General features: G+C 37.3%; 1 protein-coding gene across 6 annotated transcripts in view; it reads right to left on the bottom strand.

Moving 5' to 3' along the window:
* Positions 1 to 25,175, bottom strand: part of NALCN (sodium leak channel, non-selective) — a 250,991-nt gene that overhangs the window by 123,092 nt on the left and 102,724 nt on the right. For all 6 annotated transcript variants that reach the window (XM_030476678.1, XM_030476677.1, XM_030476679.1 and 3 more), the window contains 3 exons: positions 14,382 to 14,513; positions 7,642 to 7,809; positions 2,486 to 2,677 (listed from right to left, as the gene is read on the bottom strand). In XM_030476678.1, the coding sequence (XP_030332538.1) occupies positions 2,486 to 2,677; positions 7,642 to 7,809; positions 14,382 to 14,513 (492 nt within the window). The remainder of the gene's footprint in view (positions 1 to 2,485; positions 2,678 to 7,641; positions 7,810 to 14,381; positions 14,514 to 25,175) is intronic.

Below are 25,175 nucleotides of genomic sequence, written 5' to 3'. Positions count from 1 at the left end.
CAAAAGCAAAATTACATATTTTATAACTGTCTTATTGTAAACTGATTCAGCGGTGTTTATAAAGAGCAGACAACACGAGTGGGAATCCGCCAGCCTTTGCTATGAAGACACACTCCTTCAGAGGGACACCATCACTCATCCCATCAATCGCAATTTGGTTTTGAGTACAAATTTTTCTCTGACTCTATTAACTTATAAAGAGATGTTTCACTAAAAAGCTGCAAAGAGAAACCATATCCTGTAAATTATACTTCTGAAATGTTCAAAACAAGGTGAATATGTTTAAATATTCACATACATAAACAAATAAACAATAACAAAGAAAATGAGAGACCCTTCTGACTATCATATAAAAAATATTAAAAGTATTTCAATTCAGTATTGCTTCAACAGTCCTTTATTATTGCTAACCTTCCATTTTTCCAAAACTTAAGTCAGAAAATAGAAACCAAGTTTAGATATTTTCTGTTTGTAAAAACTGTATAATTTGCTGCTGAAAATATCTTCTCACTCTTTGAACATGTATTTAGTATATAAATCTATTGAAATTTTAATATGATGGAAGCTCTTATTGAAGCTTAAATGGCCTCAGATTTAAATGCTTAAAACAATTTAAAACTTTACTAACATCTTGATATATCTTGGCAATGTTTTACTGCAAGTGGATCATTCTCAGATATATATCTATTTATCTAGTTGAAATGTGCAGGTGGCTGTCAATCTGTCTTATTTAAATTATACTGCAATAATTCTTTCAGGACTTTCATTGCTATTTTGCATAAATAATAAAAATAATTCCAAAACAAAATTCCGTGATGGTTTCAAACTTGCAGTTGGAAGATTTTTTCAGAAGTTATACATGGGAATTGGGCATACAATATAGTGGTAATATCATCCAATTTAGAGACAGAGCTCTGACTTGATTAGAAAAGCTTAAGTTTTACTGTATTTTTTTCTGCTTTCTTCAGCATTTAGAAAAATAATTATAATGAATTTTTAATGATCCTACTGGCTGCTTTTCTAAGCACATTTTCTAAAATAGAAAGCATGGTGTTACACTATTCTCTGCGGGTAGGTAGTTTGTGTCTTACATTTGATGGCTAGCTTCCCATACGTCAAGTCCAGGCTGATAATTACAAATTGTTGCCTATCTATCTATTTTGTTTGCTAAATGCATGACCCTTGAGGCTGCCTTATTCATTGTTATTTAATTGTTTTAACCAATGCACTTTCACTAAAATAGATACATTGGATAACCAAGCTGGAATGACAGAAACAAATAAATTGTCACTGGAACCAATCCATGTACACTCAGTCTAATCCGTTATTAAAGAGATGGCAGTATTTTCATTCAGAACAGTGTGCTTCAATAAATACATTAGCTCCAATTTTCACTGATTTTCAATGTTCTGTTCTGAATTAATGCAATGCCCATAAATATCCATTTTTTATACCCCAAAGGCAAACATTTATTTTGTCAGTGCAGACAGATTTTATAGTCCTGTGTAAAACAAGCATTCCTGTACAAATCAAGAACAATCACTTTCATAATATGAAGATGTGAACCATGTGTAGACATGTTTTATGTAAATTTTGTGGCTAATATTGATGATTGTGCACATGAATCCTCTTTCTGTAACATGCTAAGGTACCATATGCTTTGTTGTGTCATCATCAGAGTGCATGTGTGAAATTTCTCTATGTTCCTTTAACAGCAGAAATAGAATACCTAACACAAAGAAAGACAAACTTCACTACTGAAGGACTACAGGATAGCTGTTACACCCAGAAAATACGATTGCTTTATCTACATATATGGAGATAAAATGCTCCATGGTTCTCAGAAGGAAAGAAAGACCACTAATAACAAATTGTAGAATCTGCCTTGGTTTCAGCTGGCATAGAGTTAATTTTCTTCCTTGTAGCTGCTTCAGTGTTGTGTTTTGGATTTGGGATGAGCATAATGTTGACAACACACTGATGTATTAGTTGTATAACACTGCTAAACAGTGTTATACACTAATTCAAGGACTTTTCAGCTTCTAACATCACCCCACCAGTGAGGAGGCTGGGGGGGAGGAAGGGGGCACAAGAAGCTGGGAGGAGGCACAGCTGACCCAAACTGGCCAAAAGGACATTCCATACCATATGACATCATGCTCAGTATATAAACTAGGGAGAAAGCCGGATGGGGGGCATTGCTCAGGAACTGGCTGAGCAATGGTTGGCAGGTGGTGAGCAGCTGCATCATGCATCACTTGTTTTGCATATTCTAATTCACCATGGCTGTGTGGTGTGTAGTTAACTGCCAGGTTAAACCACTACAGAATCATAGGATCATTTAGGCTGGAAAACACCTTTAAGATCATTAAGTCCACCCGTCAAGCTAACACCAACACTTACCACCACCAATGGTAAGAAAATATCTTGTTAATGATAAGAAAATAATAACAAGCAACAAGTAATCAATGGTTTTGATACTTGCCCGTGGAAAGGTTGTAAATCTATCCAGTTCTTCCACAAAGCAAAACATCTGTAAACTGATTGCTGACATTACGATTAAAAGGCTGGCAGTAAATACCACCAAACTCCCAAGTTTTTTTCCCGGTCCAAATATCTTATACACAAAATCCTCCAAAGCAGGAGAAATCTTTATAAGCCGAACTACTCTAAGAACCTGCAAAGAAAGAGAAAATACAACTGTATTAGTTGATTATCACATTAATCAACAACTTTTCACAGGATCAGAAACCTCAAGGCCAAAAAGGGACTTGCAGCCTTGTAGCCCAGTAAATATCAGGTTGCCTCCACTTGTAACAGACTACGAGTTGTGTGTTAGGTTAGGAGTACCAGCCCTGGAACCTGTCAGATTTTGTCTGTACTTGTCTTGGCCTGCCTGGACACTTTTTTTAGCTAGCAACAGCAGTTACCCATGACCAGGTAACTTTCAACCTACTTTGTCTTTTGCTTAGCTTTTTATGATTGTGTGGTGTAATGCTTATTGTTAAGTATCTCTTTATTTCTAACATATAATAATAACAAGCTGTAATTTTACATGGAATGAGCTATCTGTGAACCTTTCATAATATGCAGCATGAAGGCATACAGACATGCGATAACAACATCTTGTTCAAACTGAGAGTACAGGCACGGGAGCATACTCAAGGCCTCCAGCTCACCAGTCACGAAGAGGCATCACAGAAATGCACTTGGGTAAAGCCATTTTGGGGGTAACAAAGGGAATAAAGTCATAGGCAAAACACACCACAGATAGTAAATCTGATCTTAATGTGGAATTACAGACCAATGAAGGTCATCAGTGTTAAAAATTCATACTTATTCTAAAGGGACAGGGTCCTGAACAATCTTTGAAGAAGGCTCAGCTTTGAGAAGGCGGCTAGACGACATGACTTTGAAAGGCTACTTCCAACCTACATTTTACTATAATTCTGTGTTATTTATTAAATCAGGTTATATATTCACAGAAAGAACTGCCAACTCTTCTACAGGTCATCTTTCCATTTCAGTGACCCAAGGCAAAATTGCTTGGCATGTGTACCATATAACATAGCAAGTTTGATAATGAACATATTTTCTATTTCATAATACATACGGCAAGGGAAGTTGTGCCACTGACAATTTCAACATGTTTGACACCTCTCAGTATTAGTAGTGGCAGCAGAACTGTGATTGTGTGTGGAACTCCTGACCCATTCACTGCTGAGTCTACCTTGAAAAACCTGTTGATATCTCTGATTCTCCCATTTATACCACTGATGGTAACACAGCCAGTGACATGAACATCAGCATCAACAAGAGGGAGCGGCAGCAACAGTAGTTGCTGGAAACAACAGACAGCAGGATATGGGGCAAATGAGATTCTGCTGTTCTTACAAAGAAAAAGACCCTCGACTAAGGTACCGCCTGTATTTCCACAAGAATCATATTGAAACTGAAAGATAGGAATTACAGTGCAATTGTAGGTTGACCTTATGTACAGGTCAAATGAAATTACTGTGCTGCTTTTGGAAAGAAAATAAGTTTGACAAAAGTTGTTCACAGAAAGAGTTCACTGAACCTTGTAGCTTGCTAATAATGTACACCTTTGCCTTCTGCATGAAACTCATCTCCATATCTAGCCGTCAGGTATGCAGAATATTCTAGTCATCTAGGCTTTACTGCCAAAGGGGAGAGACAGAGACAGCCACCTCAAGAGAACAACTTATTCCAAATATACCAGACCCCTTGTGTGAGATTAACTTTCACAATATTAGAGTAAGGTGAGGTAACGTCATAGAATCGTAGAATCATAGAATAGTAAGGGTTGGAAAGGACCTTAAGATCATCTAGTTCCAACCCCCCTGCCATGGGCAGGGACGCTTCATACTAAACCATGTGGCCCAAGGCTCTGTCCAGCCCGGCCCTGAACACTGCCAGGGATGGAGCATCCACAACCTCCCTGGGCAACCCATTCCAGTGCTTCACCACCCTCACGGTAAAGAACTTCTTCCATATATCTAATCTAAACTTCCCCTGTTTAAGTTTGAAGCCATTACCCCTTGTCCTACCACTACAGTCCCTAAGGAAGAGTCCCTCCCCAGCATCCTTATAGGCCCCCTTCTGATACTGGAAGGCTGCTCTGAGGTCTCCACGCAGCCTTCTCTTCTCCAGGCTGAACAGCCCCAACTCTCTCAGCCTGTCTTCATACGGGAGGTGCTTCAGCCCCCTTATCATCCTCGTGGCCCTCCTTTCTTTCATATTGGTCCTGTGATCATATTACATATAATCTGAGTACATGAAACTGGTTACCAAGGCAATGACAGACAGTGAGAAGAGTGAGATTTCCAAGTACTATGAACATGTAAACATGGCGCCTTCTTACTTACAAGATCTACTCACAGTGTAAATGTTAGCTCTGTTTCCACTAGTATTAATTTAAATACAGACCCCAGTGGAGTGAAGATCTCATGCTAGTTGGTATTCTGAGTTGTATTTTAGATAAACTGCATTATCTGCCTTATTTCCCCCTCCCTCCTTCCTTTAGGGAACTTTAATTGACCTTTAAGCAACACACTAATCTTATTGATATTATTTGGTTTTGTTTTTTTCATTTATTTTCATTAGATGACAAATTGAATCTTGCAAAAGTACACTCTAATGAACATTTATGCATTCTTTGTAATTGGATTGCAAATTGTATTAGATTTAAGAGCTTCAGAGGTTGCATTATTTGGAATAAATATAAAAATATGTTATAAAAAACAAATCAAAAACAAAAAATACAAAAGAGGAACCACTGCTTTGTTACAAAGAATGGCTGCATCTCCTAAAAATGATGATATGTATTCAGAAAATAACTCAGCAATATTTTCCCCAAGCATATGTCTTCAGACCAGTATAGGTCAAATTCTGGTTAAATCTCTCCCTTTTATGCCAGTTCATTGCAGAACTCTATAGTAATATGCAAAGTCTGTCATTTCTTGACTGATTTTGTGTTCTACAGATTATAGACACGGAATGGTGGTTTGCTGTAGTCTTTCACAGAGGGCTTTGCAAAGTGTTTTGAATCAACGTACAGCAAATGCAAGAAAGATGGGTGGGAGGGTGGACAGTAGCCAATGTGGTGAAGACTGAATGATGTGTTGGCAAAAGGTAATGATAAAGACCATGATAAATGATAAAATGAATAAAGCAGACTGAAATACATGCTAAGGAAGGCTATATAAGCCAAACAATATTTCTGCTTGCTGGAATGTGTCAGGACTTCTGTTTTCAGTAATCTGCTTTGCTGGCTGACAAAAAACACATTTACCTGTCATCATTAATACCTAAAGGCCTGGAAACCTGCCTAACATCAGGATGTATCCATGTGAAAAAGACTTTTTGACCTTGGTTGGTTTGAAAATGTGTTATCTAGCTTGCCCAGAAGCTTAATTGTGGGGGAATATGGTACATTCCTCCCTTACACACTGACATCAAAGGTATTTTCCAACCTTACTGTCATCTGCCTCTTATGAGATTTGCATTGCAAAATACAACCCAAATCTTTCACTGTAGCAGGTGTTTCTGCTTGCAAAATCTGTATCTCTCATATATTTGGGAAAAAAAGCACATCCTGGCATTTTCTGTCATAAAAGCTAGCACTTAAAAAAACCCAAAAGAAAAAAAAATCCCAAAACACACCACCACCCCTGCCCCATGAAAACTTATTAAATCCATTAAAAAGAGAAGACTTATCATTTCATTATCAACATCTGGCTACATTTTCATTATACTTTCAATTGTATGAGTTAATGATGTTACCCATCTAGTGCAACATCTTCATAATTTATATTTAAAATTCTTAGAAAGAAATCATCAGATGTAAATGGATTCTGCCCTAATAAATACGGACCAACTATTAACTAAGTAACCATTTTAACTGAGAGCTCCCAGTTAGGTTTCCTGTGTGCTTTTGACACAAGAGTGCAATGGCATACACCTGCTAGATTATTTTTTATTGCAGGTTAGAAATATAATGCAACATTGAATAACAACATTTTACACATTTGGACTGTAAAATCAAAGCTAAAACCATCTAAAAATCTTCAAATGATACCAGGTAAAAGTAAAATAGAATTTGTCATCCTGAAAGCTTTCTTGAGCAGGCTTGTACAGCCATTTAGAAAAAATACAGGAAGTCATTTGCAGAAATCTGAAAAGACCATTCTATTCCAACCTACACTTGGGGAGACTGCTCCCCTTATATTGTACTTACTTCATCATAATACGTCACTTTAGCTAACCACGTTTATTGACAGGACTCTGTCTGACAATTTATTATTTGCCTTTATTGATTATTAATTATTCACTATGCCAACCCATTGCTGAATAATGGACAGATACGAATCTTTTAATATATTTTTTTTAAATCCCTTTAGCACTGTAGAATGTAACACATTATAATGCATCTCAGTGCTTTCTCCCACAACCGGAGCAACCCTAAGCACTTCAAGGAGGACGAATGGGGAATTGGTTGGGCTGACTGACAGAGCAAGAATCAGAAGTTTGAATTAGTAAGTCTTTCTTTGTTTCTACTTCCTGCTCTTCCCCAAAGTGAAAATGTACGCAGATCCTGAATAAACACATTTTCCCTCTAGATAAGAAATGGTTGGAGAGCTATAAAAAACAACTCTAAGATGGTTTAAGATGGTTCTGGAGAAATGACCTCAGAAGACCCACAATAACTGGAGTGGAGGCTCTTAGGTATGTGACTGCCCCAGAGATGAAGATTTGGGGAAGAAATAGCAAGTGTACCAAGGCCTCATGGTAGAAGCCAGGAAAGTAGCAGTAGACACTACAGGAAGGTGATGCTGTAAACAGCTGTGTGCAAGGACAAGGCTCAATGAAGGACAGCAAACAAACTAATCCAGAACCTGATGGACAGTGTAGCTCAGATAAGAAATGGAAATTACTGAAAACTGAAAGGACTTCTCAGCAAAGTTAGAAGGAATCCTATTTGTTATTTTAAAGATATTCTTAAAATAAGCCAAAATTGTGTGTACGTCAGTAGTCTGAGAATGGAAGTAAATGAGAGTGACATGTTGACAGGTAATGTTTTTACTGGTATATAGAGTAAAATGTAGAAGTACCTGATCATACCTGAAAATATGTAAACTGAGAGTGATAGAGGTCTGGATAAATATGAAGAGTGGTTCCAACTACAAGCAGCAACTCAAACTTGTGAAGAGATGAGCTGATGTATCCTGTGAAACCCAAACACCAGATCTTCAGGAGAGCTTCCAAATCAAACAGAACTGTAAAAGCAACCTAGATGAATACATAAAACAAGAAAGATGCATTCAAAACACTGAGTTAAATTACAAGTTTCTGTGACATCATGTCTATTAAGGTTTTCTATGGCAAAAATAAAGATCTCCAAAATATTTAACAAACCACTCATACTCTGAACAGAATAAATGATCAAGAATAGATTTCCTCGTATTGGCTCATATTCTTCCTTCAAATATACACTTCATGAAATTTTCTGAAGTGTGAACAGAGACATGTAGATTTCACAATTTGGAAAGCATGAAATAGTAAATCCATCCAGCTGACCTTTCACTTTGTGTACACAGATAAAATGGAAAAAATTATGAGATTTTTTTTTTCAAAATGTGAAGCAGCCCATGTGAACTATCTGAAGAATTTTAAGAGATCTAAGGAACAAACCCAAGTTTAAAGGTCTCTTGTTCGAAAATTGCTACTCCCAATTTTCTAAACCTTCCACAGTAATATGACAACCAAAACAAGTAGAAAAGGGATGATGGGACTTAAGCATTAGAACAAATTAAAAAAATATGAAATTCAAACTCAGTCCAGAATCGGTAAACTTTCACAATTTTAAAAAGAGATGGTGTTAAAGAAGTTAAGCAAAGAGTAAGGTTAGAAGTTACAGGAGAATAAATCTACTTGTAGTCACTGAATGATTGTGGGATTCTTCCAGAGGCTTCTTGAAGTATTTACACACTAAACCCCATGATGTTCATATGGAAAAAAGGGACACAATTTTGCATAGGTTTACATCTTCAAGATTTGCTTTCTCTTACTTCTGTCACTTCAGAAAATCCTTCTGGCTAGATACACTCATTCCTCACCTGCCTTCTTATTTTACCACTATATATACTCCAAGATACTCTCCCCTTTGCTTCCCAACAGCCAGCAAACCCAATGGAAAAGATGTTTTTCCTTGACTCAGCAATTCTCCCCTCTGACTCTTTACACACTTTGGAGCTTAAAAGAGACACTGAAATAAAATTAGGTGGCATCTATATACAACTAATACTTTTAAAGCGCTTTACAAATATTAACAAAATACAGCTCAAACCTCCTTTGAGGAAAAGCATTATTAGTCTTTTAAGATAGAGAGATTAAATGACTGCGGGCCATAAAGTTTACTAGAATTGGCAGAGGATAACGAAGTTAGAGACTAAGATTTTAATCCTTAATCTGACAGTGACAATCTCTGGGATGCTGCCTTAAGTACTTATATTACTGAAAATTTAAACTCTCCAGTCCATCAAAAATATATTTATCAACATGAAAGAGAGGTTTTGTGAGATAGTTAAAGAAAGTTTTACATATTTTATGTGGACAGGACTGTCCTCAAGCAGGTGTGGAGAATTAGAGACTGAAGTTTATGTCCTATGTTTACTCCCCTTGTCCACATAGCTATTTATGAGCAGTGCTAGCAGCTATATTACATACCTCCTCAAGGAATGCAAAGTAGTTATCAGGTGTCAAATGTCCTCTGAATGGCTAAATCAAGGAAAAATGCTTCATAGCACTCCAAAACCTTCTTCACATTAGGAAAGAAATACTACTAAGAAATATTTGTATTACTTTAGTCATACACAGTGTAGGGACATTTTCATGCTCATATTCTCAAACATATCTGGGCAGTTTTTCAGCCCTTGTTCTGGTAGCTTAAAGAGCTTATGGAGAACAATGAGCCAAGTTTGAACAGACTACCTCTTTACATGAAAATCTCTATCTAAACCACAAGGACAACACTTTATCAAAAAATATTAAAATGAAAGCTCACTTTTAATGAAAATACATCTAATTGAGTCCTAAAATAACAAGGTGGTCAAATTAGGAAAAATGGAGCGGTGGGTAGAAAGCAGCCGGAGTTCAGCTACACAGCAGGTGGAATAACAATGCCATTTAAGTACACACATATGTACTTCAGAGCACATAGGCTTCCTATTAGGACAAGACTAACAAATATGATGTTAAGTGTATTTTAATTTATTCTAAAAATGTGTGGGTGGGATCATTTGCATTTTACATGCTTGTCAAACGAATTCAAACCACTAGCACTTAAAAATGTATCAAATGGTTTGCATAACGTCTGATTACATTTATACACCTGTCTTCCTGCTGACAGACTTGTATTTTTTTTTCCTTCCTTGTAATTAATTACAGGAGAAGATTCAGAATATCTGACTAGAACTTTTTGTTAGGTGTGAAATGTAATACAATTTTACAGGGGTTTTTTTTTAAGCTGAAATCACTCCTTTCATTGCTGTAGAGACAGGGGAAAGGCAAATTCTCTTAAGAAGCCAGAGCAGACCCACACAGAAAAAGCAGATGTAACACATGAGCAGCCACTCTCCACCAGGTTGCCAGTTTTGCTCTGGGGAGGACAAAGAGGAGCCTCCGGGAATGGGCTGCTTCTCTGAGGGCCACCTCCCATTCAGTCACTTGGAAGCTTTATGGTATTAATGCCTCTTTCAGCAACATTATGTTTTTCCAATAGCCGCTTAACATTTTTTTTTGCAGAGGCAGAGCTCAGTATCAGTCAATGTTCAACAGTGACAGACTCCTTGTAACTGGCTTACTTGAAAGGTTATCAAGCTGTTGGGAAAGAATACTTCTGAGCAGGATCACTGGGATTAAGGGCACAGACCTCCAGCATTTCGCTTGCTACCAGATTTGACATAACGCTTAATCTTTCCTTCAGTCAGGACAGGGCAAAGGCTACACAAAGGCAGCAGTGCAAGGGGACAGACTACAAAAGAACCTAAGAAGAAGAGCACAGGAGCACCTGGTTTTGAACTCTGCTTTTCAGACCATTTAAAACAATAGTTATGGGAATTTCACACATCTATGGTAAGCCTTCTAGTCTGTAACATCTTTTAATGGAAGACAATGTGGCCGTTGCATATAAAAATTAACATTCATCACTATTCTGTATTGAGCAGGTAAAGTCAACATTTCAACAACAGCTATCAAAATGAGTTTGAAGCTCCACTCTTCCCAGGTGCTCAGATAATGCAGTAGGGTTTTGAGTCACCCTGTTAAAATTCTGGTTTTGCTTAATCTTCAGAGCTGATGTATACAAGCTGAACTGCTTGTCAGAACCTTATGGAACCAGTGGGATCTCCGTTTAAAATTCATGTATGTCTTCTATCTTCTTGTCTAACCTTTGCCTCTTTTTTCTCTTGAGTCTGTCTTCTCTTTCCAACAAAGAAAACAGTTGGGGGATTTTTGGTACTGGGTATCTCAGTAACTTCACTTAGATCTGTTTGTTTACTGCATTTAAGTGGATGCCTTTCTACAGTTCTAGGCTACTAGAACATGTGGTCCACAGAATGGACCAAGTGAGCTATTTTATTAGACTTTTATTTTTATTAGTCTGCTCCTAAAGCCAAAAGCTTCCAAGACAATTTCCAGAAAACATATCAGAGAGCCAGGTATGTTTGCTGCAATCTGTCTGGCCTTTTTCTTTACCAAAGGGAATCCCCACTGCTGTCCGTCGCTCGAGCCAGCTCCCTCTGAAGGGAAAGCTTTCTGCATCCTAGTCTAATGGAAAGTACAGAGCAACAGCAATGCATCCTGCTTCAACCAGTCTCCCTCACCAAGGAAACAAGCCAGCCACTGTGGAATAATTCACATTGTTTGAGTATTCAGCCTCCTCAAGGCTCTTAAAAACAATTTCTTTGTATGTCCTGTGCTGCAAAGAACAAGTTTCACAATAACCAAGTAGCAAATGACACCAGCTTATCAATTTCTCCTCTCTCCCAGGATTTTTCTGCTCTTCTGCTGTTCTGATACTGTATTTTATACCTCATTGTATAAGATACTAGGGGTTTGTTCTTGTTTGATTTTTATAGTGTCTCCAGTAAAAGCATCAAAGGTTAAAAATAATAACAAACCCAACAAATGGACATCAAATAAGCATGCCTATTTGTAAATAAACAAATTACCTTTCACTATTCCAGACTAATCTAACTTATATACTTAGAAATGTAAACATGTAGAATGTAAACAAATGAGTTTTATGACAACCTCCCCCCTAATAAATCAATAATCTAAGCTAGGCAGAAACAGAAAAATATATCTTTAAAGAAAACCGGATGTTGCTTTTGGGCCAGAATTATAGTCTAATGACATGCTCATCTTGAATTACTAAACCCTGGCAAACATTTCTGTTGGGGAAAAAAAAACCCAAACCCTACACTTAAAATGTACACTTGATATTGAAGAGAGTGTTGCTAGCACTGATTAATAACAGCATAATTATACTATATATTCAGTGCCAAAATAGGAATAGCACAGGCAGCGTTTCCTATTTTTGAGTATAAATAGAATTAATGTTATTTTGTTAAGAATCCAGGCTCCACTTGCTGTATCCTGGGCATAAACAGCGAGAAGTTCATGGACTCAGGCTTTAATGCTGACTTAATTATTTGTTTCCGGCCTAGTTGGCTGGGCTAGAGTTCATTTTCTTCATCGTAGTTTGTATGGTGTTGTTTTAGATTTGTGCTGGAAATGGTGTGGATAGCCCAGGGATGTTTTAGCTGTTGCTGAGCAGTGCTTGCACAGAGTCAAGGCCTTTTCTGCCTCTCACCCCACCCCACCAGCGAGCAGGCTGGGGGTGCACAAGAGGTTGGGAGGGGACACAGCCAGGACAGCTGATGCCAGCTGGCCCAAGGGATACTCCATACCGTATGGTCTCATGGTCAGCATATACAGCTGGGGAAGAAGAAGGAAGGGAGAGACGTTTGGAGTGATGGTGTTTGTCTTCCCAGTAATGGTTACCCATCATGTAGCCCTGCTTTCCTGGAGATGGCTGAATACCTGCCTGAATATGGGAAGTGGTAAATGAATTCCTTGTTTTGCTTTGCTTGTGTGCACAGCTTTTCCTTTCCATATTAAACTGTCTTTATCTCACCCCATGAGCCAATTCTCTTCCTATCCCACTGGGGGAGAGTGAGTGACTGACTCTCACTGGGGGAGTGAATGGCAGGCTGAGCTGCCTGCCAGTTTTAAACCACAACGGAGATTAAAATGAGTTTCCCTGTCCTCACTTCTATCCTCAAATCTGTGGGGGGTGTCATAAGAAAATCCAGCATTTGTTGGTTTTATTCTGATGCCCTATTCCCAGGATCACCCTCTTTCAAGTTCATGTTGTTTTTTGAATATGCTTAGAAGGTGAGATAAAATAAAGATAACACATTTCACAATTACTTTTGTAATTCTTGGCTGGGCCAACATTTATTCAGTGTTCACAGAAACTACAGCTATCTCCAGCTATATCATATTTGATACAAATTCTAAAACTACAATAAATTAAAAAATGGGTATCAACTCAACCTTCCTTAGAAAAGGGAGATTCATAAAGCATCATAATGTTATGGACTAGGGGGTTTATAGTTGGCATTTGAGTCTGACTCTTAAATGTATTTAAGACATTTAAAACCACAAGAGCAGAAATCACTGAACTTCTTGACTTGTGATTCCTCTGCCATTGATTTATTTGTTGCCAACAACAAATGGCAAATACCAATGGCAAAGAAATCACAAGGAATATACTGCTACCATGCACTCTAGCCTAAGAATGTCCCCTCTGGCCCCAAAGAAGGACTCTGTAATTATCGAAACCAAGGAAACCATAACAGTAGACATGTGCCCAATCCAGGCAACCATGATCAACACTTTCAGAGAACTAATCTTGGTGAATTTCAGCACTGGTGGCTTTATACTCAGATAAAGTGACAATTCACAGTGCCCATCGAAGTAAATATTTTTAATAAAGAATGCTACAATACTGATTTCTCTCTTGATTCAGGAAAAACAAGTATCTATTCTAAGCTATGGCTGTACATTAGTACCAAAGACTTAAATTCTTTTTTTATTTATTTGTTTTTCAAACTGAATTAAATAGCACTAGAAACACATGTAGGCAAAGTTCTAGGATCTTCAGTGCATGCTCTACAGTAAAATCTGTGACCAGCCAATGACTGAAGCAGGCTCCCTGCCAGAATGTCATTTGTAATGAAACTTTTTACCCCCGCTTCACTGGTTCAGGAGCATAGCCTCCTTATTCACCAAATTCATGACTGGATAAGTATTATTTTTATCTGTGCTCTTGAGGCTGTTGAAGCCAGGCTATTTTCAAGACTATTTTGGTTATGCGTCAGGACCTTCTTGCAGCTACATGTATGTTGAATAAAGATGATTTAGGAAAATGTACTATATTATTATTCTTTAAAGACATTGTTTTGTCATTTTTTTCGACTTGAATTCTTCTGGATGTTACACTCCTGCAAAAGAAAGATAGCAACTCAGCAGCCATGCATTGCCTGCAGATGTTATACTTAAGCCTCAGCTCATTACCACTGACATTTTGTTTGAGGAAATTACCTTTCAAAAGGTTCTAAGATAGGGCTGTCAGCCATTGTCACCCAGAGGAACTTGAACAAGTTAGCAAAGAATTCTCAGAATGCTTAAGGGAATAAAAAAAATTACATACTAAAATATACTTGACATTCACATTTTATAGTGTAGCTTATCTTGAAAAATATCCAGATAGATAGCCATTTCAGCATACTCACCTCAGCTAGGTAAAATTCATCATACTGTCTCTTGAAATTTTCTCCTTTGTAGTAGTTACTAGCAGCAACAATCACATCTACAGCCACCATGCTTAGTATGAACATATGAAACACAGATGACCTCATCATTTTCTGCAAAAGGAAATTTTATCATCAAAATGAGTCAAACCACATGCATTACAAAGTTTTATTACACTGTCAAAATGTAATCAACTACAATAATGTGTTTTTATAAAGCTTCTTTACATGATTCTTATTTATTATTCTTTAAAATATATTCTGATATATTGCTTAAACTGGTTTATATGTGTAAGTTGGGGGTTTTTTACTGAAAAACTTTTTATTTGCTATTTGACTTCTTACTGAAGATTTATAATTTAATATGATATATATTACTTTAGTATGTTTATAAAGCATAAACTGTACTTCTATCTACTCAGTTGCCCTTGGTTAACACTCCTTCATTACAATTTATTCAGGCAGACCTCAATGACTTAAGTATTCAGGAACAAGTAACATTAATTCTTGTGCATTGCTTTTGCACAAGAAAGACAAGTAATACGGGATTTATCTGATGTCAAACTACTGCCTCAAAGTGTAAAACATATCTATATATAGCAGATATGCACATCTGGGCCAATGAACTGTGAAGTACCTCATGGATATTTCATTTTCATTTATCTGTGCACTTAATGCTTTGTGTCATTGCTGCTGCAATCTCATGGGAGAAGAGAGAAATGGAGCCATGCAGCACTAGCCAGGAGTTCACATCCATGAGCTACCCAAACAGTAGTGATAAGAGGTATGCGCGAAGTTCAAAGAACTAACTTCTAGGTCTCCACCACAAAGAGTGTGGTCTTATGATTTACCCTGAAAACCACTACCCTCACTGGGTCAGCCACAGCTGTTCCAGTAGAAGCTAGAGTCAAACAGGCAGAATGTAGGCAAAATGCTATTTTACATTAAACCATCTTTGAATGAATAGTCACTAATATTGATATTTTTTACAGTCTTTCACAAGTAATACAGTTTATGTCTTTAATGCTTATTTGCAAACACAACGTAAGTTACACACCATTATCGTTCCTTGTGTTTGTGTGTAAATTTAATTTGTGTTCACATTGAAAAAGGTCATTTTTATTTGTTCCTGAGTTAACATGTAAGAGTACCTGACAAAATTTCAGGAAAAATAAAACTCAAAATATAGAACTCTGCCCCTTCTCAACTTCTTCCTAAAGACTCTGTGTGTCTCTACTGGTTTATATTCTCAGAATCACATAGTTATTTAGGTTTGAAGAGATCTCTTGGGATTGCCTAGTCTGCTTCTGCCTGCTCAAGCAGTCAGCTAGAGCAGGTATTCCAGGAGAGTTAGAGATCTGAGATTACAAAGGGGCCTCTTAAGATCATCTAGTCTACCCCCTCTGCTCAAAGCAGCATCACATAGAGAAGGTTGCTCAGGACCACATCCAGTCAGGTTTTGAGTACCTATCTTCAACTCTACAACCTGCCTGGGCAACCTTGTCCTGTGTTTTAAATCACCCAGTTCTTCTGGACCATCTTATCTCTAGGACTGTATTTCGTGGCATTCTTCCAAGCAGACACCTGAACATGAAAAGGTCTTCCCTCTTGAACACCAAGGTTGTAGTCCTGTCTTTTGGCTTATTTCCCCTCCTTGCAGGATCCTGAACTCCACAATCTCATGGTCATTGCAACCAAGACTGCTACTGAACCTCACAACCTGACCAGTTCCTCCATGCTTGTAAGTATGAGGTCCAGCCAGAACACCTGCCCCTATGAGCTCATGTGTTAGGAAATTATCATCACTGCAATCCAGAAATCTGGATTATTTCCTGTGCTGCCCTTCTAGCAGATATCAAAGCAGTTAAATTACTGCAGGAGAACAGGGGACGTGAATGTGAAGATGTTACAGAAGAATGCAAAAATCAAGTATCACACATTGTTATTTTGTAAAGATATATTAATGTGTTAGAAAGTTCATATACACAGTTGTAAAATACTGTCTCAGTCTTTAGTAAGATGAGGTTGTCACCCTGATAAACAATTGTCAATATTTAGATTTTATGTTCAACCCCACCAGGAGCTCAGTGTCTTGAACAAGCTACTCTTCATTCTACTGGGGTTTAATGTGACCAAATTAGAACATAAGATGGTATGTATGGGAGGATGTAAGGACCAACACTTGTTCAGGCTTTTGGCAAAGACTTGTACCTACCTACAGAAGAATTAATCCCCTGTTGAATTCCACTGGTGTTTTAAGATAGTTTGATTCAACTAAAGCTGAGTGGAGACTAAGCATGTATTTACAAGCATTCAGCCTCATGTCTCATCACCGATAATACTGCAGACAGAAGACAGCTCAACCCTTCTCATGCAGGCTGGCTTGCTTTTGACACTAGTGGCATAAAATGGTTGTGTATTCCAATCTAGAAAGGGAGGCTTAGGAGATAAAGCCTGACAGTCAGAAATGTACAGAACAAGCCTGGGTTAATAACAGTGCCTAAAGCACAGCAAAGCCACCAAAACAGAGTGGCTAAATGAGGTTTTGCTTTTATTTTTAATCCACAAGGCAAGCCATAAGAATACAATAATGTAAGATAGGGCTACTGGCATCAACCATACATTTTTGTCAGTGGTGAGATTCAAAACAAGTAGTATCATATCTTTTACATTTCCATTTCACACAAGTTCTAAACAGTTTCTCTGCATATTTTACACTGTATTTTTGATAGTGTCAAAATTTCTTTTGTTGTAATGAAGTATTCTGCCTCAATTGTTAAAGGACTCACTAAAAGAAACTAGAAAATGAGGGTGTAAAATGTACTTTTCTCTCCTTTCACAAAAAAAAAAAAAAAGAGGAAGTAAAATGGTAATACAGGAAGAATAAAAATGCATAAACTGCCTTAGTATACATGCACATTCATGCGTATGATTCTCACACAGTCTGCAACTTTGGACATTCACAAAAAGATTTTCCAGTGGTATATTTAATGATGGAAAATAAATCAAAATACCATAAATAATACCCTAATCATAGTATGCTTCAGTAAAATTCAGTAAAGCTTCTTGTCAATTACGAAAGGTTGCCTTCCCAAATGAACTGAGACTATTTAGCTAATAGAGAGTATTACGTTGGCATAACACAATTCAGCACCAAGGTAATAAGGAAGGAGGCTCAGACAGGATGCAAGTGAGGGACAGGCTGTGTAAAGGCAGGAACATCCAGCTGAGGCAGCAAATTAGGAGATGGTTGGGGCAGGCAATGTGAAAAGCACCCAGTTGCTGGCACAAAGACAAGAGAGCCCACGGGGCCAGCAAGGTGGAGGTATCTGAGCAAACACACATGCACAACAAAAACACTATGCTCAGGAGATGCAAAAAAGAAATTCATTACTTTTAAATCTCAGGACTGGCCTGCTTACAGGGGCCAGATTGGCATCTGTGTTTCTTCATTTTTTCTACAGCATGTCAGAATCCAGCTGAACGCTTGTTACAAATGCTACGCATGATAAGCAGCTTTCCTGTTGGCCTCTCAGACAGACTGCAATATCCTTAGGAGATCAATCACAGTGCTCTAGCTCTTTTCCCCTACTTTAATCTGTCTTAAGTTTGTTCTTTCTGCATCACAGAATTTTAATTTGGATTTGTACCCTTGAAATGCTTCAACTGCACCTCTGCTGTAATGTTTGACCATAAGAGTTCACCGGTGCTTTACACATACCTGTATTTGGAAGGAGGTCTAACAGAAAGCTGAATTTAGCCCACAGCACTTGCCCAAACCTTAAAAATCATTTTGGATCACCAGATCAGCAGTGTGTCATTTAGATTACAGCCCTTTTCAGAGCACAGAGCCATGGAAAATTCTCCCTGCAAACTTGAAAGAAGAGACATAATACCAGTTTTTGTTCTTGTTTAATTTAATGACCTTTTTCAGCCCTCGGATATGTGTTTCTTAAACTGTGCAGGAATAAGATGAAAGAAATGTTCTGATGTTCCTGTCAGCCAGCTGCATGATGGGAAGATTGTGTCTAATATTAAATTGGACTTAAGATTAGCTGTGTTGAAGCAGTCTCAAGTGAAATGCCCTGTTGCTGCCATCAATCAACTACAACAGGGAAGAATTTCTTACATTTCTGATGAATCACTTCTAACGCTGGCATTTGGCTTCATGCAGGATGACAATTCTCGGTCTCCAGGACACTGTGAAGAATGTGGATGGCACAGTGCATTAAAGACACAATGGCCATGAAAACCAATACAGGACAAACCATTAACAATCCACATTCTTTCAGTGTTTGGAAACACAAAAGAGTTGAGCATTTGCTTTGTGCCCAGATGTGAAATTCATGAAAGCAGAAAAGATGCCTATAATACTTCTTATTTATTTAACATTAGGGATGTGCTTGGTACAGCTGAAGAATTCTAAATAAAAAATTGTATGTAATATCCCAGATTCACCCAAAAGCTCAACTAAGCAATGACACTGCAATTGCTGACAGGTGGAGATTACCTGGGTCACTTGCTGGTACAGAACATTACCATTTATGGCCTAAAGCAGTCTTTTGTCACTCCAGGAGTATCAGAATGGGATCGGTTGCTTTAATACTTCTTCCACCTTCCTGCACGGCAGAGGGAGGATGAGTGACATAAATTTGCCTTTGCCAGCTCTCTGCCCTGGAGAAAATCCACAGCTGCTGCCACCTCACACAGCCAGAGCCACACAGACCCTGGCTCCAGAAAGCAGTGGTCCATACAAAATGAGGTCACTAAGCAAACTAGAATAACTGAAGATGAAAGTACATATTCCTAATGCTAAACCCCTTCCTGGGGGTTGGTATGTACATCAGGTACCACCATCCTTTAGGTGGGATTTTTATTTCAAGCCCATAATAGATACTGCTTGCTAAGCAAGATGGTAAAGGTTGCAAACTTCTAGCGTCTGACAGACTTAATAATAAAAGAACACATGGGCCATGTTACCCTGATATTACCTTGGTCAAAACTGACCAGGATGGTAATGTTCCAAATTATCATGTGAAACCTTGAAAGAAGTGTCTTCAAAGGGCTCAATGGTTTTAGTTTTGCCCTACTGAAATTCAGACTGCATTTAACAATACTTAACACTATTGTTGATAGTCTAAAAAAAAAAAAAAGACAAACTGGCTTGAAGAATAAAAATTACTGACAAAGCCTGCAAGCTTATTAGTACTGAGCAAGATGTGGTGAGGATCTGATATGTAGAAAACCTCTGCTTACTTTGGCGATTTAGCATGTGAAAAGCCTAAGCTAAGTGCATAATTGTCCAACTGGCTGGGTAGTGCCAAAAGTACCAAAGCAATTAATAAACAGTGTAAATATCATTCAACTAAAAGGCTTTCATAATCACTATACGGATAAGCAGCTTTTCCCTGGTTTTGATACTCTTGAATTGTGTATTCATCAACAGGAAAAACACAGTTGCATCTGTCCCTCTTTATGTTTGATATACTTCAACACTTCATAAAACACTGACATCTTCTCCTCCACATTTTAATAGGATAGCTCCAGCAAGTTGCTTATTCCCTTTTCATCTTTGTTAGCTTTTGCTGTTTGCCCAAGGAAGCTAGGTCCCACTAAAATATTCAAGCCAAGCTTCCGGCTATGGCTGTTTAAAGATCTTATACTGGCTACATGATTATTGTGGTTAATTTTATACCTATCACTAGAATGATGTTTTAGGTTATTTCTACTCATGTCTTCACATGCCTGCTGGATGACCATTATCTCTAGTAGCTAGAATAGATTTTGATTTGTTAAAATTGTTTAGAAGTGTACGAAAGAGTTGAGTGAGATTTTAAAATAATTACCACAACTGAAAAGGCTACATCTGTGCTACTCCAGTCTTTCTTACTTACAGGCCTGTTGCAGCCTAGATCTTACCACTGCAGCAGCTTGAGGGTAAATATGACTCCAGCTCATTCCTGTGCACCACCATGACTTGTGGTAGTGGTACATTCCATAACCCAAGTCTTATGGTACCTGATGATTTCTTAAAGCCCCACTAGCTGGAGTCATGTCAGTATCACAGAATACAGAAGAACTCTTGTTCAGAAGAGCTAACAAAGCACAACTCAATTTCATTACAGCAGCACAGAAAACAGTAAATCAAATAAAAAATGAAAATGTATTATGAGTAAATTCTCATTCTTTTCAGAGCTTGGCCCACAAAATTCTAAATGCACATAAAGAGATCACGGGTTTTATACAGCGGGGCATACATTGTATGCATAGAATTTATGTCACTAAGAAAGTAACATGAGAAACAGTTTCTCTTTATTTGACGATGAAAGCAGGAGACATCACATGCCTCATAAATTATCATAAGGTACTGGTCCTGGCATAAAACTAGAAATAGGAAAGAAAACTTCACTTTGGGGATTCTATGCGACATGATATCTAAAAGTCACTGAGCAAAGATTAAATCTAAAGAAAAGAACAAGTTTTTTTTATCCCATACACATTTAGTATACTCATGGTGTTTATTTTGTTTTGGGGTTTTTTTGTTTTTTTTTTTTTTACAAAGTGCTTGAAGATACCTTGACTATGAAAGGAGCTTTAGAAAATCACATTCTATACACTGCTAATCATAGATAATTCATAGCATGAATAGGATAAATTTGATTTTCATCTTGTTGGTTAATGGCCATCTGAGCAAGTACAAAATTGTGAAATTGCAGGAAATTTTCCCTTTTGTTTGCAGAACATTGTACAGCATTTTACAAGCTGTGTAACTAATTTTCTATAAACCATTTTGCTTTCAACTTACATTATGACTGCCTGACAAAGATATGCTTGTAAGGAGAATTTAGCAAATGACTCTTATGCTCTGCAATCTGAACATTTCTGAAAATTATTATGCATTAACCACAAATTTTAAGGGAACAAGCTTTTTAATATCTTATATTGATGCAGTTATATATCAGTGTGGGATATGAAAAAACATAAGAGAGAAATCTCAGATATCATCTACTGCATTTGAGAGGAACTCCAAATGTTAGACAAATTCAAGTAATGCAACTTAAGTGAGGAAACAAAGTGAAGGGTGAGTTTTAAAGATGCTGAAATGGGTGGCTTTTAGACACTGCAAAGAAAATAAGTCAGAATCACAGATGAGATGTTACTCACTTTGGTGATGACAGGGAGCTAGTCTTGGCTTTCCAGTACGTGACAGCAGGGTGACTCTTTACAAATTTAGGCTAGACAGACTTGCTTTAACATGCTTTATGATGGCAGAGGAACTTCTTAGGGTACTGATGTAGTAGAGATGAATGTAAAGATCCATAGTAAAATGAAAAAACCCCTTGGAAACTAGTTACTTTAAAAGATCACCTTAGCATAGAGAACCTTTGTTACCAGTTGCAGGAAATAATAAAGAAAGTATGGTGATATTCAAGGAAGCACAACTCTCCCCAGAACTCATCATAACTCTTTCAAGTTTTAGAATATGCAATTGGAAACTTTTATATAAATGTTATCTGGCTGCAGCAGAGGTGACACTGGCCTGGCAGAAAGAACAGTAAATACACTAAACTGTCCTGGCTTGAAAAATAATCACTGTATTTCACTTTTCTGTGCTTCTCTTTCCACCTTCTACCTCTGACCATACCTGACCTCTGACCAAACTCTACCTCTGAGTTTTACATATTCCCACCTTGAGTATGTAAGCCTCAAGGTAAGGACTTATCTAACTATGTGCTTTTTTCCAGGGTCTCCTACTATGCAGCCTCAAAATAAGCTGGAAATGGGACTATACCTGAATAATGACAACATTCCAGGACATGGAAATAAATACATGCTCCGATACGTAAAGCAAGATCACACTTTTTGTGCTACCACAACATGTTTTTTTAAAGCAACAAATATCATTTTCAGATTATTTATAGCTAAAATCATACCAAACTCAGCAGTTGCCAAGAACTATCATCTTCCAGCAGTCTAAATGTCTCTGTAATATTTGAAAATACAAGCAGTTAATGAACCTGTCATACTATACCAGACTCCTGCCTTTTTGCAGAGCAAGTTTTGATTTAAAAATTAAAAACTACTTTAAAAAGGCAAACTGAATTCTGATTAAAGGAATGAAGTACACTCAATAGCACAGGAAGAATGCAAAAATAAATATTTAGGAAGCAAACAAAAAGCTTACTGAATAGAAATGAAAAACTCTAAGATATGGCTTTTCCAACTAACCAAACTTTAAAGGCAAAAGTTTCAGACAGAAATTAGATACTTTTTTCCCTACATCCTAAATTTGATAGCCAAAGTCCTATTTCTGCTATCAGGTAAAGAATAAGTGTTGTATGTGCCTCCTTCAGACTAGCTGCATCCTGTTAATTCATACCCTGCAATAACAGAATAAAGAAGTCATATAGATACGTTCCTGTACGCCTCTTACTAACAGCAGTCACTTTTCTCCTCCCACAAACTTCCAGGAGAACAGTCAAAAAGAAAATGGTGACTCTTCTGCTCTAAAAATCCATGAAATAATGGCTTCTTTGACACTAAATCAACCTCCTCCTCACCAGTTTATAAACCAGCTAGCACAGATATGTCATTTTCTTTGCAAGAAGATAGAGAGGAAGTAAGCAGCCTTTCAGTGACTGCAATCTGACTTAGAGAAATGAAGAGCAGCAGCTGCAACATAAAAGAAACCTAAAAATACTACTTAAATTGTTCATGATAACAATAATGCATAGAGATTGTTACCTACCCCTCAGATTTTAGAACTGCTAGTAAGTATATCATCACCTCAGCAGTAATTTTCTTAAAGCTACATACATATGAAATATAGCAAAATAGAACCCAAATTATATGAATACAGATTTAACTCTTTTTCCTAACCATTGCAACACAATTCAATTCAGAAAATAAAATTAGTCAAAATAATAATTGTATAAAACCTTAAATGCAATAGTCCAAATTAATTTTTGGCTTATATCTAGCAACTTTATTAAGCTTAGGGTTGAAGTTTAAAATCACAATGGTAAATGCATTTAACCTCAGGTATAGGAAGAGGTATAGACCCAAACACTCTCACCTGGTCACATTATGGATTAACACACCATATATACATAAATATATGAAAAATATGTATGCATGTATGTACATGTATGTATACTCACACTCAAAGGGTAGGCCAAATTTATAGCTGATTTATGATGCTGTTCTCTGTCAGTCACCTTATAATGGATGCATTTGACATTCTTGATCTACGTTTTCTAAGTTTTTCTCCGAAAACTCAGGCTGATTCACTATTTGCATTAAAACATAAACTGTGTATTTTACATATTGTTGCTGAACCCTCTAGATAATATCTTCTATTTTACGTACATCAACAATGTTGACATTTCCTATGTTTGTCTATTTTTATTTTGAAAATATGTTAACCACAACAGCAAAAAAACCAATCACGTTATGCTTACTGTGCAGCTGGTCAGCTCTGTATCTAATACTGAATCTATGCTACTACTCAAAAGCTGTACCATGTATGAGCTGTGGTATATAAAATTGCTCACTTGTTCAGAGACATACTAAACATAATTTTGACAAGTAATTGATTATTACATGTGATTCAACTTGCACTTTTCCCACACTGCAAATTCCCAAAATTGCAGGGAAGGTGCATGAGGAGGGAAAGAATCTGGAACCTACCTGTGCCGTAATTTTTTCCATGTCTTCAGAATTCCCATAACTTTTGCATTTTACAACTCAAGGAACCTCACTTCCAACAATTTTCAATTAATACTCCTTGATTTAATTTAATTTAATTTAATTTAAATTTAATAATTTCTTGAATTAGGCCTTTGAAGACCTCCCCTGTGAAGCAGCCATTTTCACTGCCTCTGTTTTCTTTGGCCTTTTATTTCTCAATTAATTAAGAGTGTGTTCTTTTTATATATATATTACTGCAATAGTACAGATCTTAGATCTACTAGCTGCTTTATAAATAGGAAGGAAAACATTGTTCTTATTATGGGTAGCTCATGAGCTGAAAAGGCAAGAGACTGTAAAGTAAGTATTGCACCACATTCTACAATTGATACTTAGTGAGGATCATCCTGAAATGCTTCAGAATTCTTGGTATTATTTTTTGGATAGAGCATTAGCCATGACACATACCAAGACAGGCACAGCTGAGCTAGAGAGGAGTTAACTACACTGCCTGCCTTTCCCCTTTTTGCCTTCTCAGAGTTTAAACCACCTTCTCAAGTATTTAGCACAGATTTAGTTTCAGGCTGACTGAGTTGCTGTGTCAACTTGTCAACTCCAGTGGTAGCTACTAATTCTGTATACACTCTGTAGAAGAAGTGGCTCTTCAGGCGGAACCCAAGCTCCATGCTGCAAACATGTGCTTTATACAACCTCTCCTCACAACAGTGCTCATGTACCATGAGTAACTTATGTGGGTGTTTTGATAAGTGTTCTGATAGTTCAAAGTAACAGAGGGCAGAAGAGAGCTGACGCTACTCAGAATGAGTTGTAGGACCAGAAACATAGATTCTGCTGTTAGGAAGACTTTGGGGCATATCTTCTAGTTCCTTTTAGCTCATGAGAAAAAAACATACAGAGCAATTTAGGATAAGCAGAAACTGAGTCTCCATTTGTCAGCAACCTCTTGTACAAGGATGAAGCATAATTCTGAATTCCCAACTACCTCTTGCTACATATTAAGAAAGCGCTAACAAGCCCACATATTTCAACAGCAAAAGAACAGCGAAAGGAAAAATAAAAAATAAA

Source organism: Strigops habroptila, chromosome 2 (assembly GCF_004027225.2).
Source record: "Strigops habroptila isolate Jane chromosome 2, bStrHab1.2.pri, whole genome shotgun sequence".
NCBI classification, from domain to species: domain Eukaryota; kingdom Metazoa; phylum Chordata; class Aves; order Psittaciformes; family Psittacidae; genus Strigops; species Strigops habroptila.
This window is presented reverse-complemented; position numbering and strand designations above follow the sequence as displayed.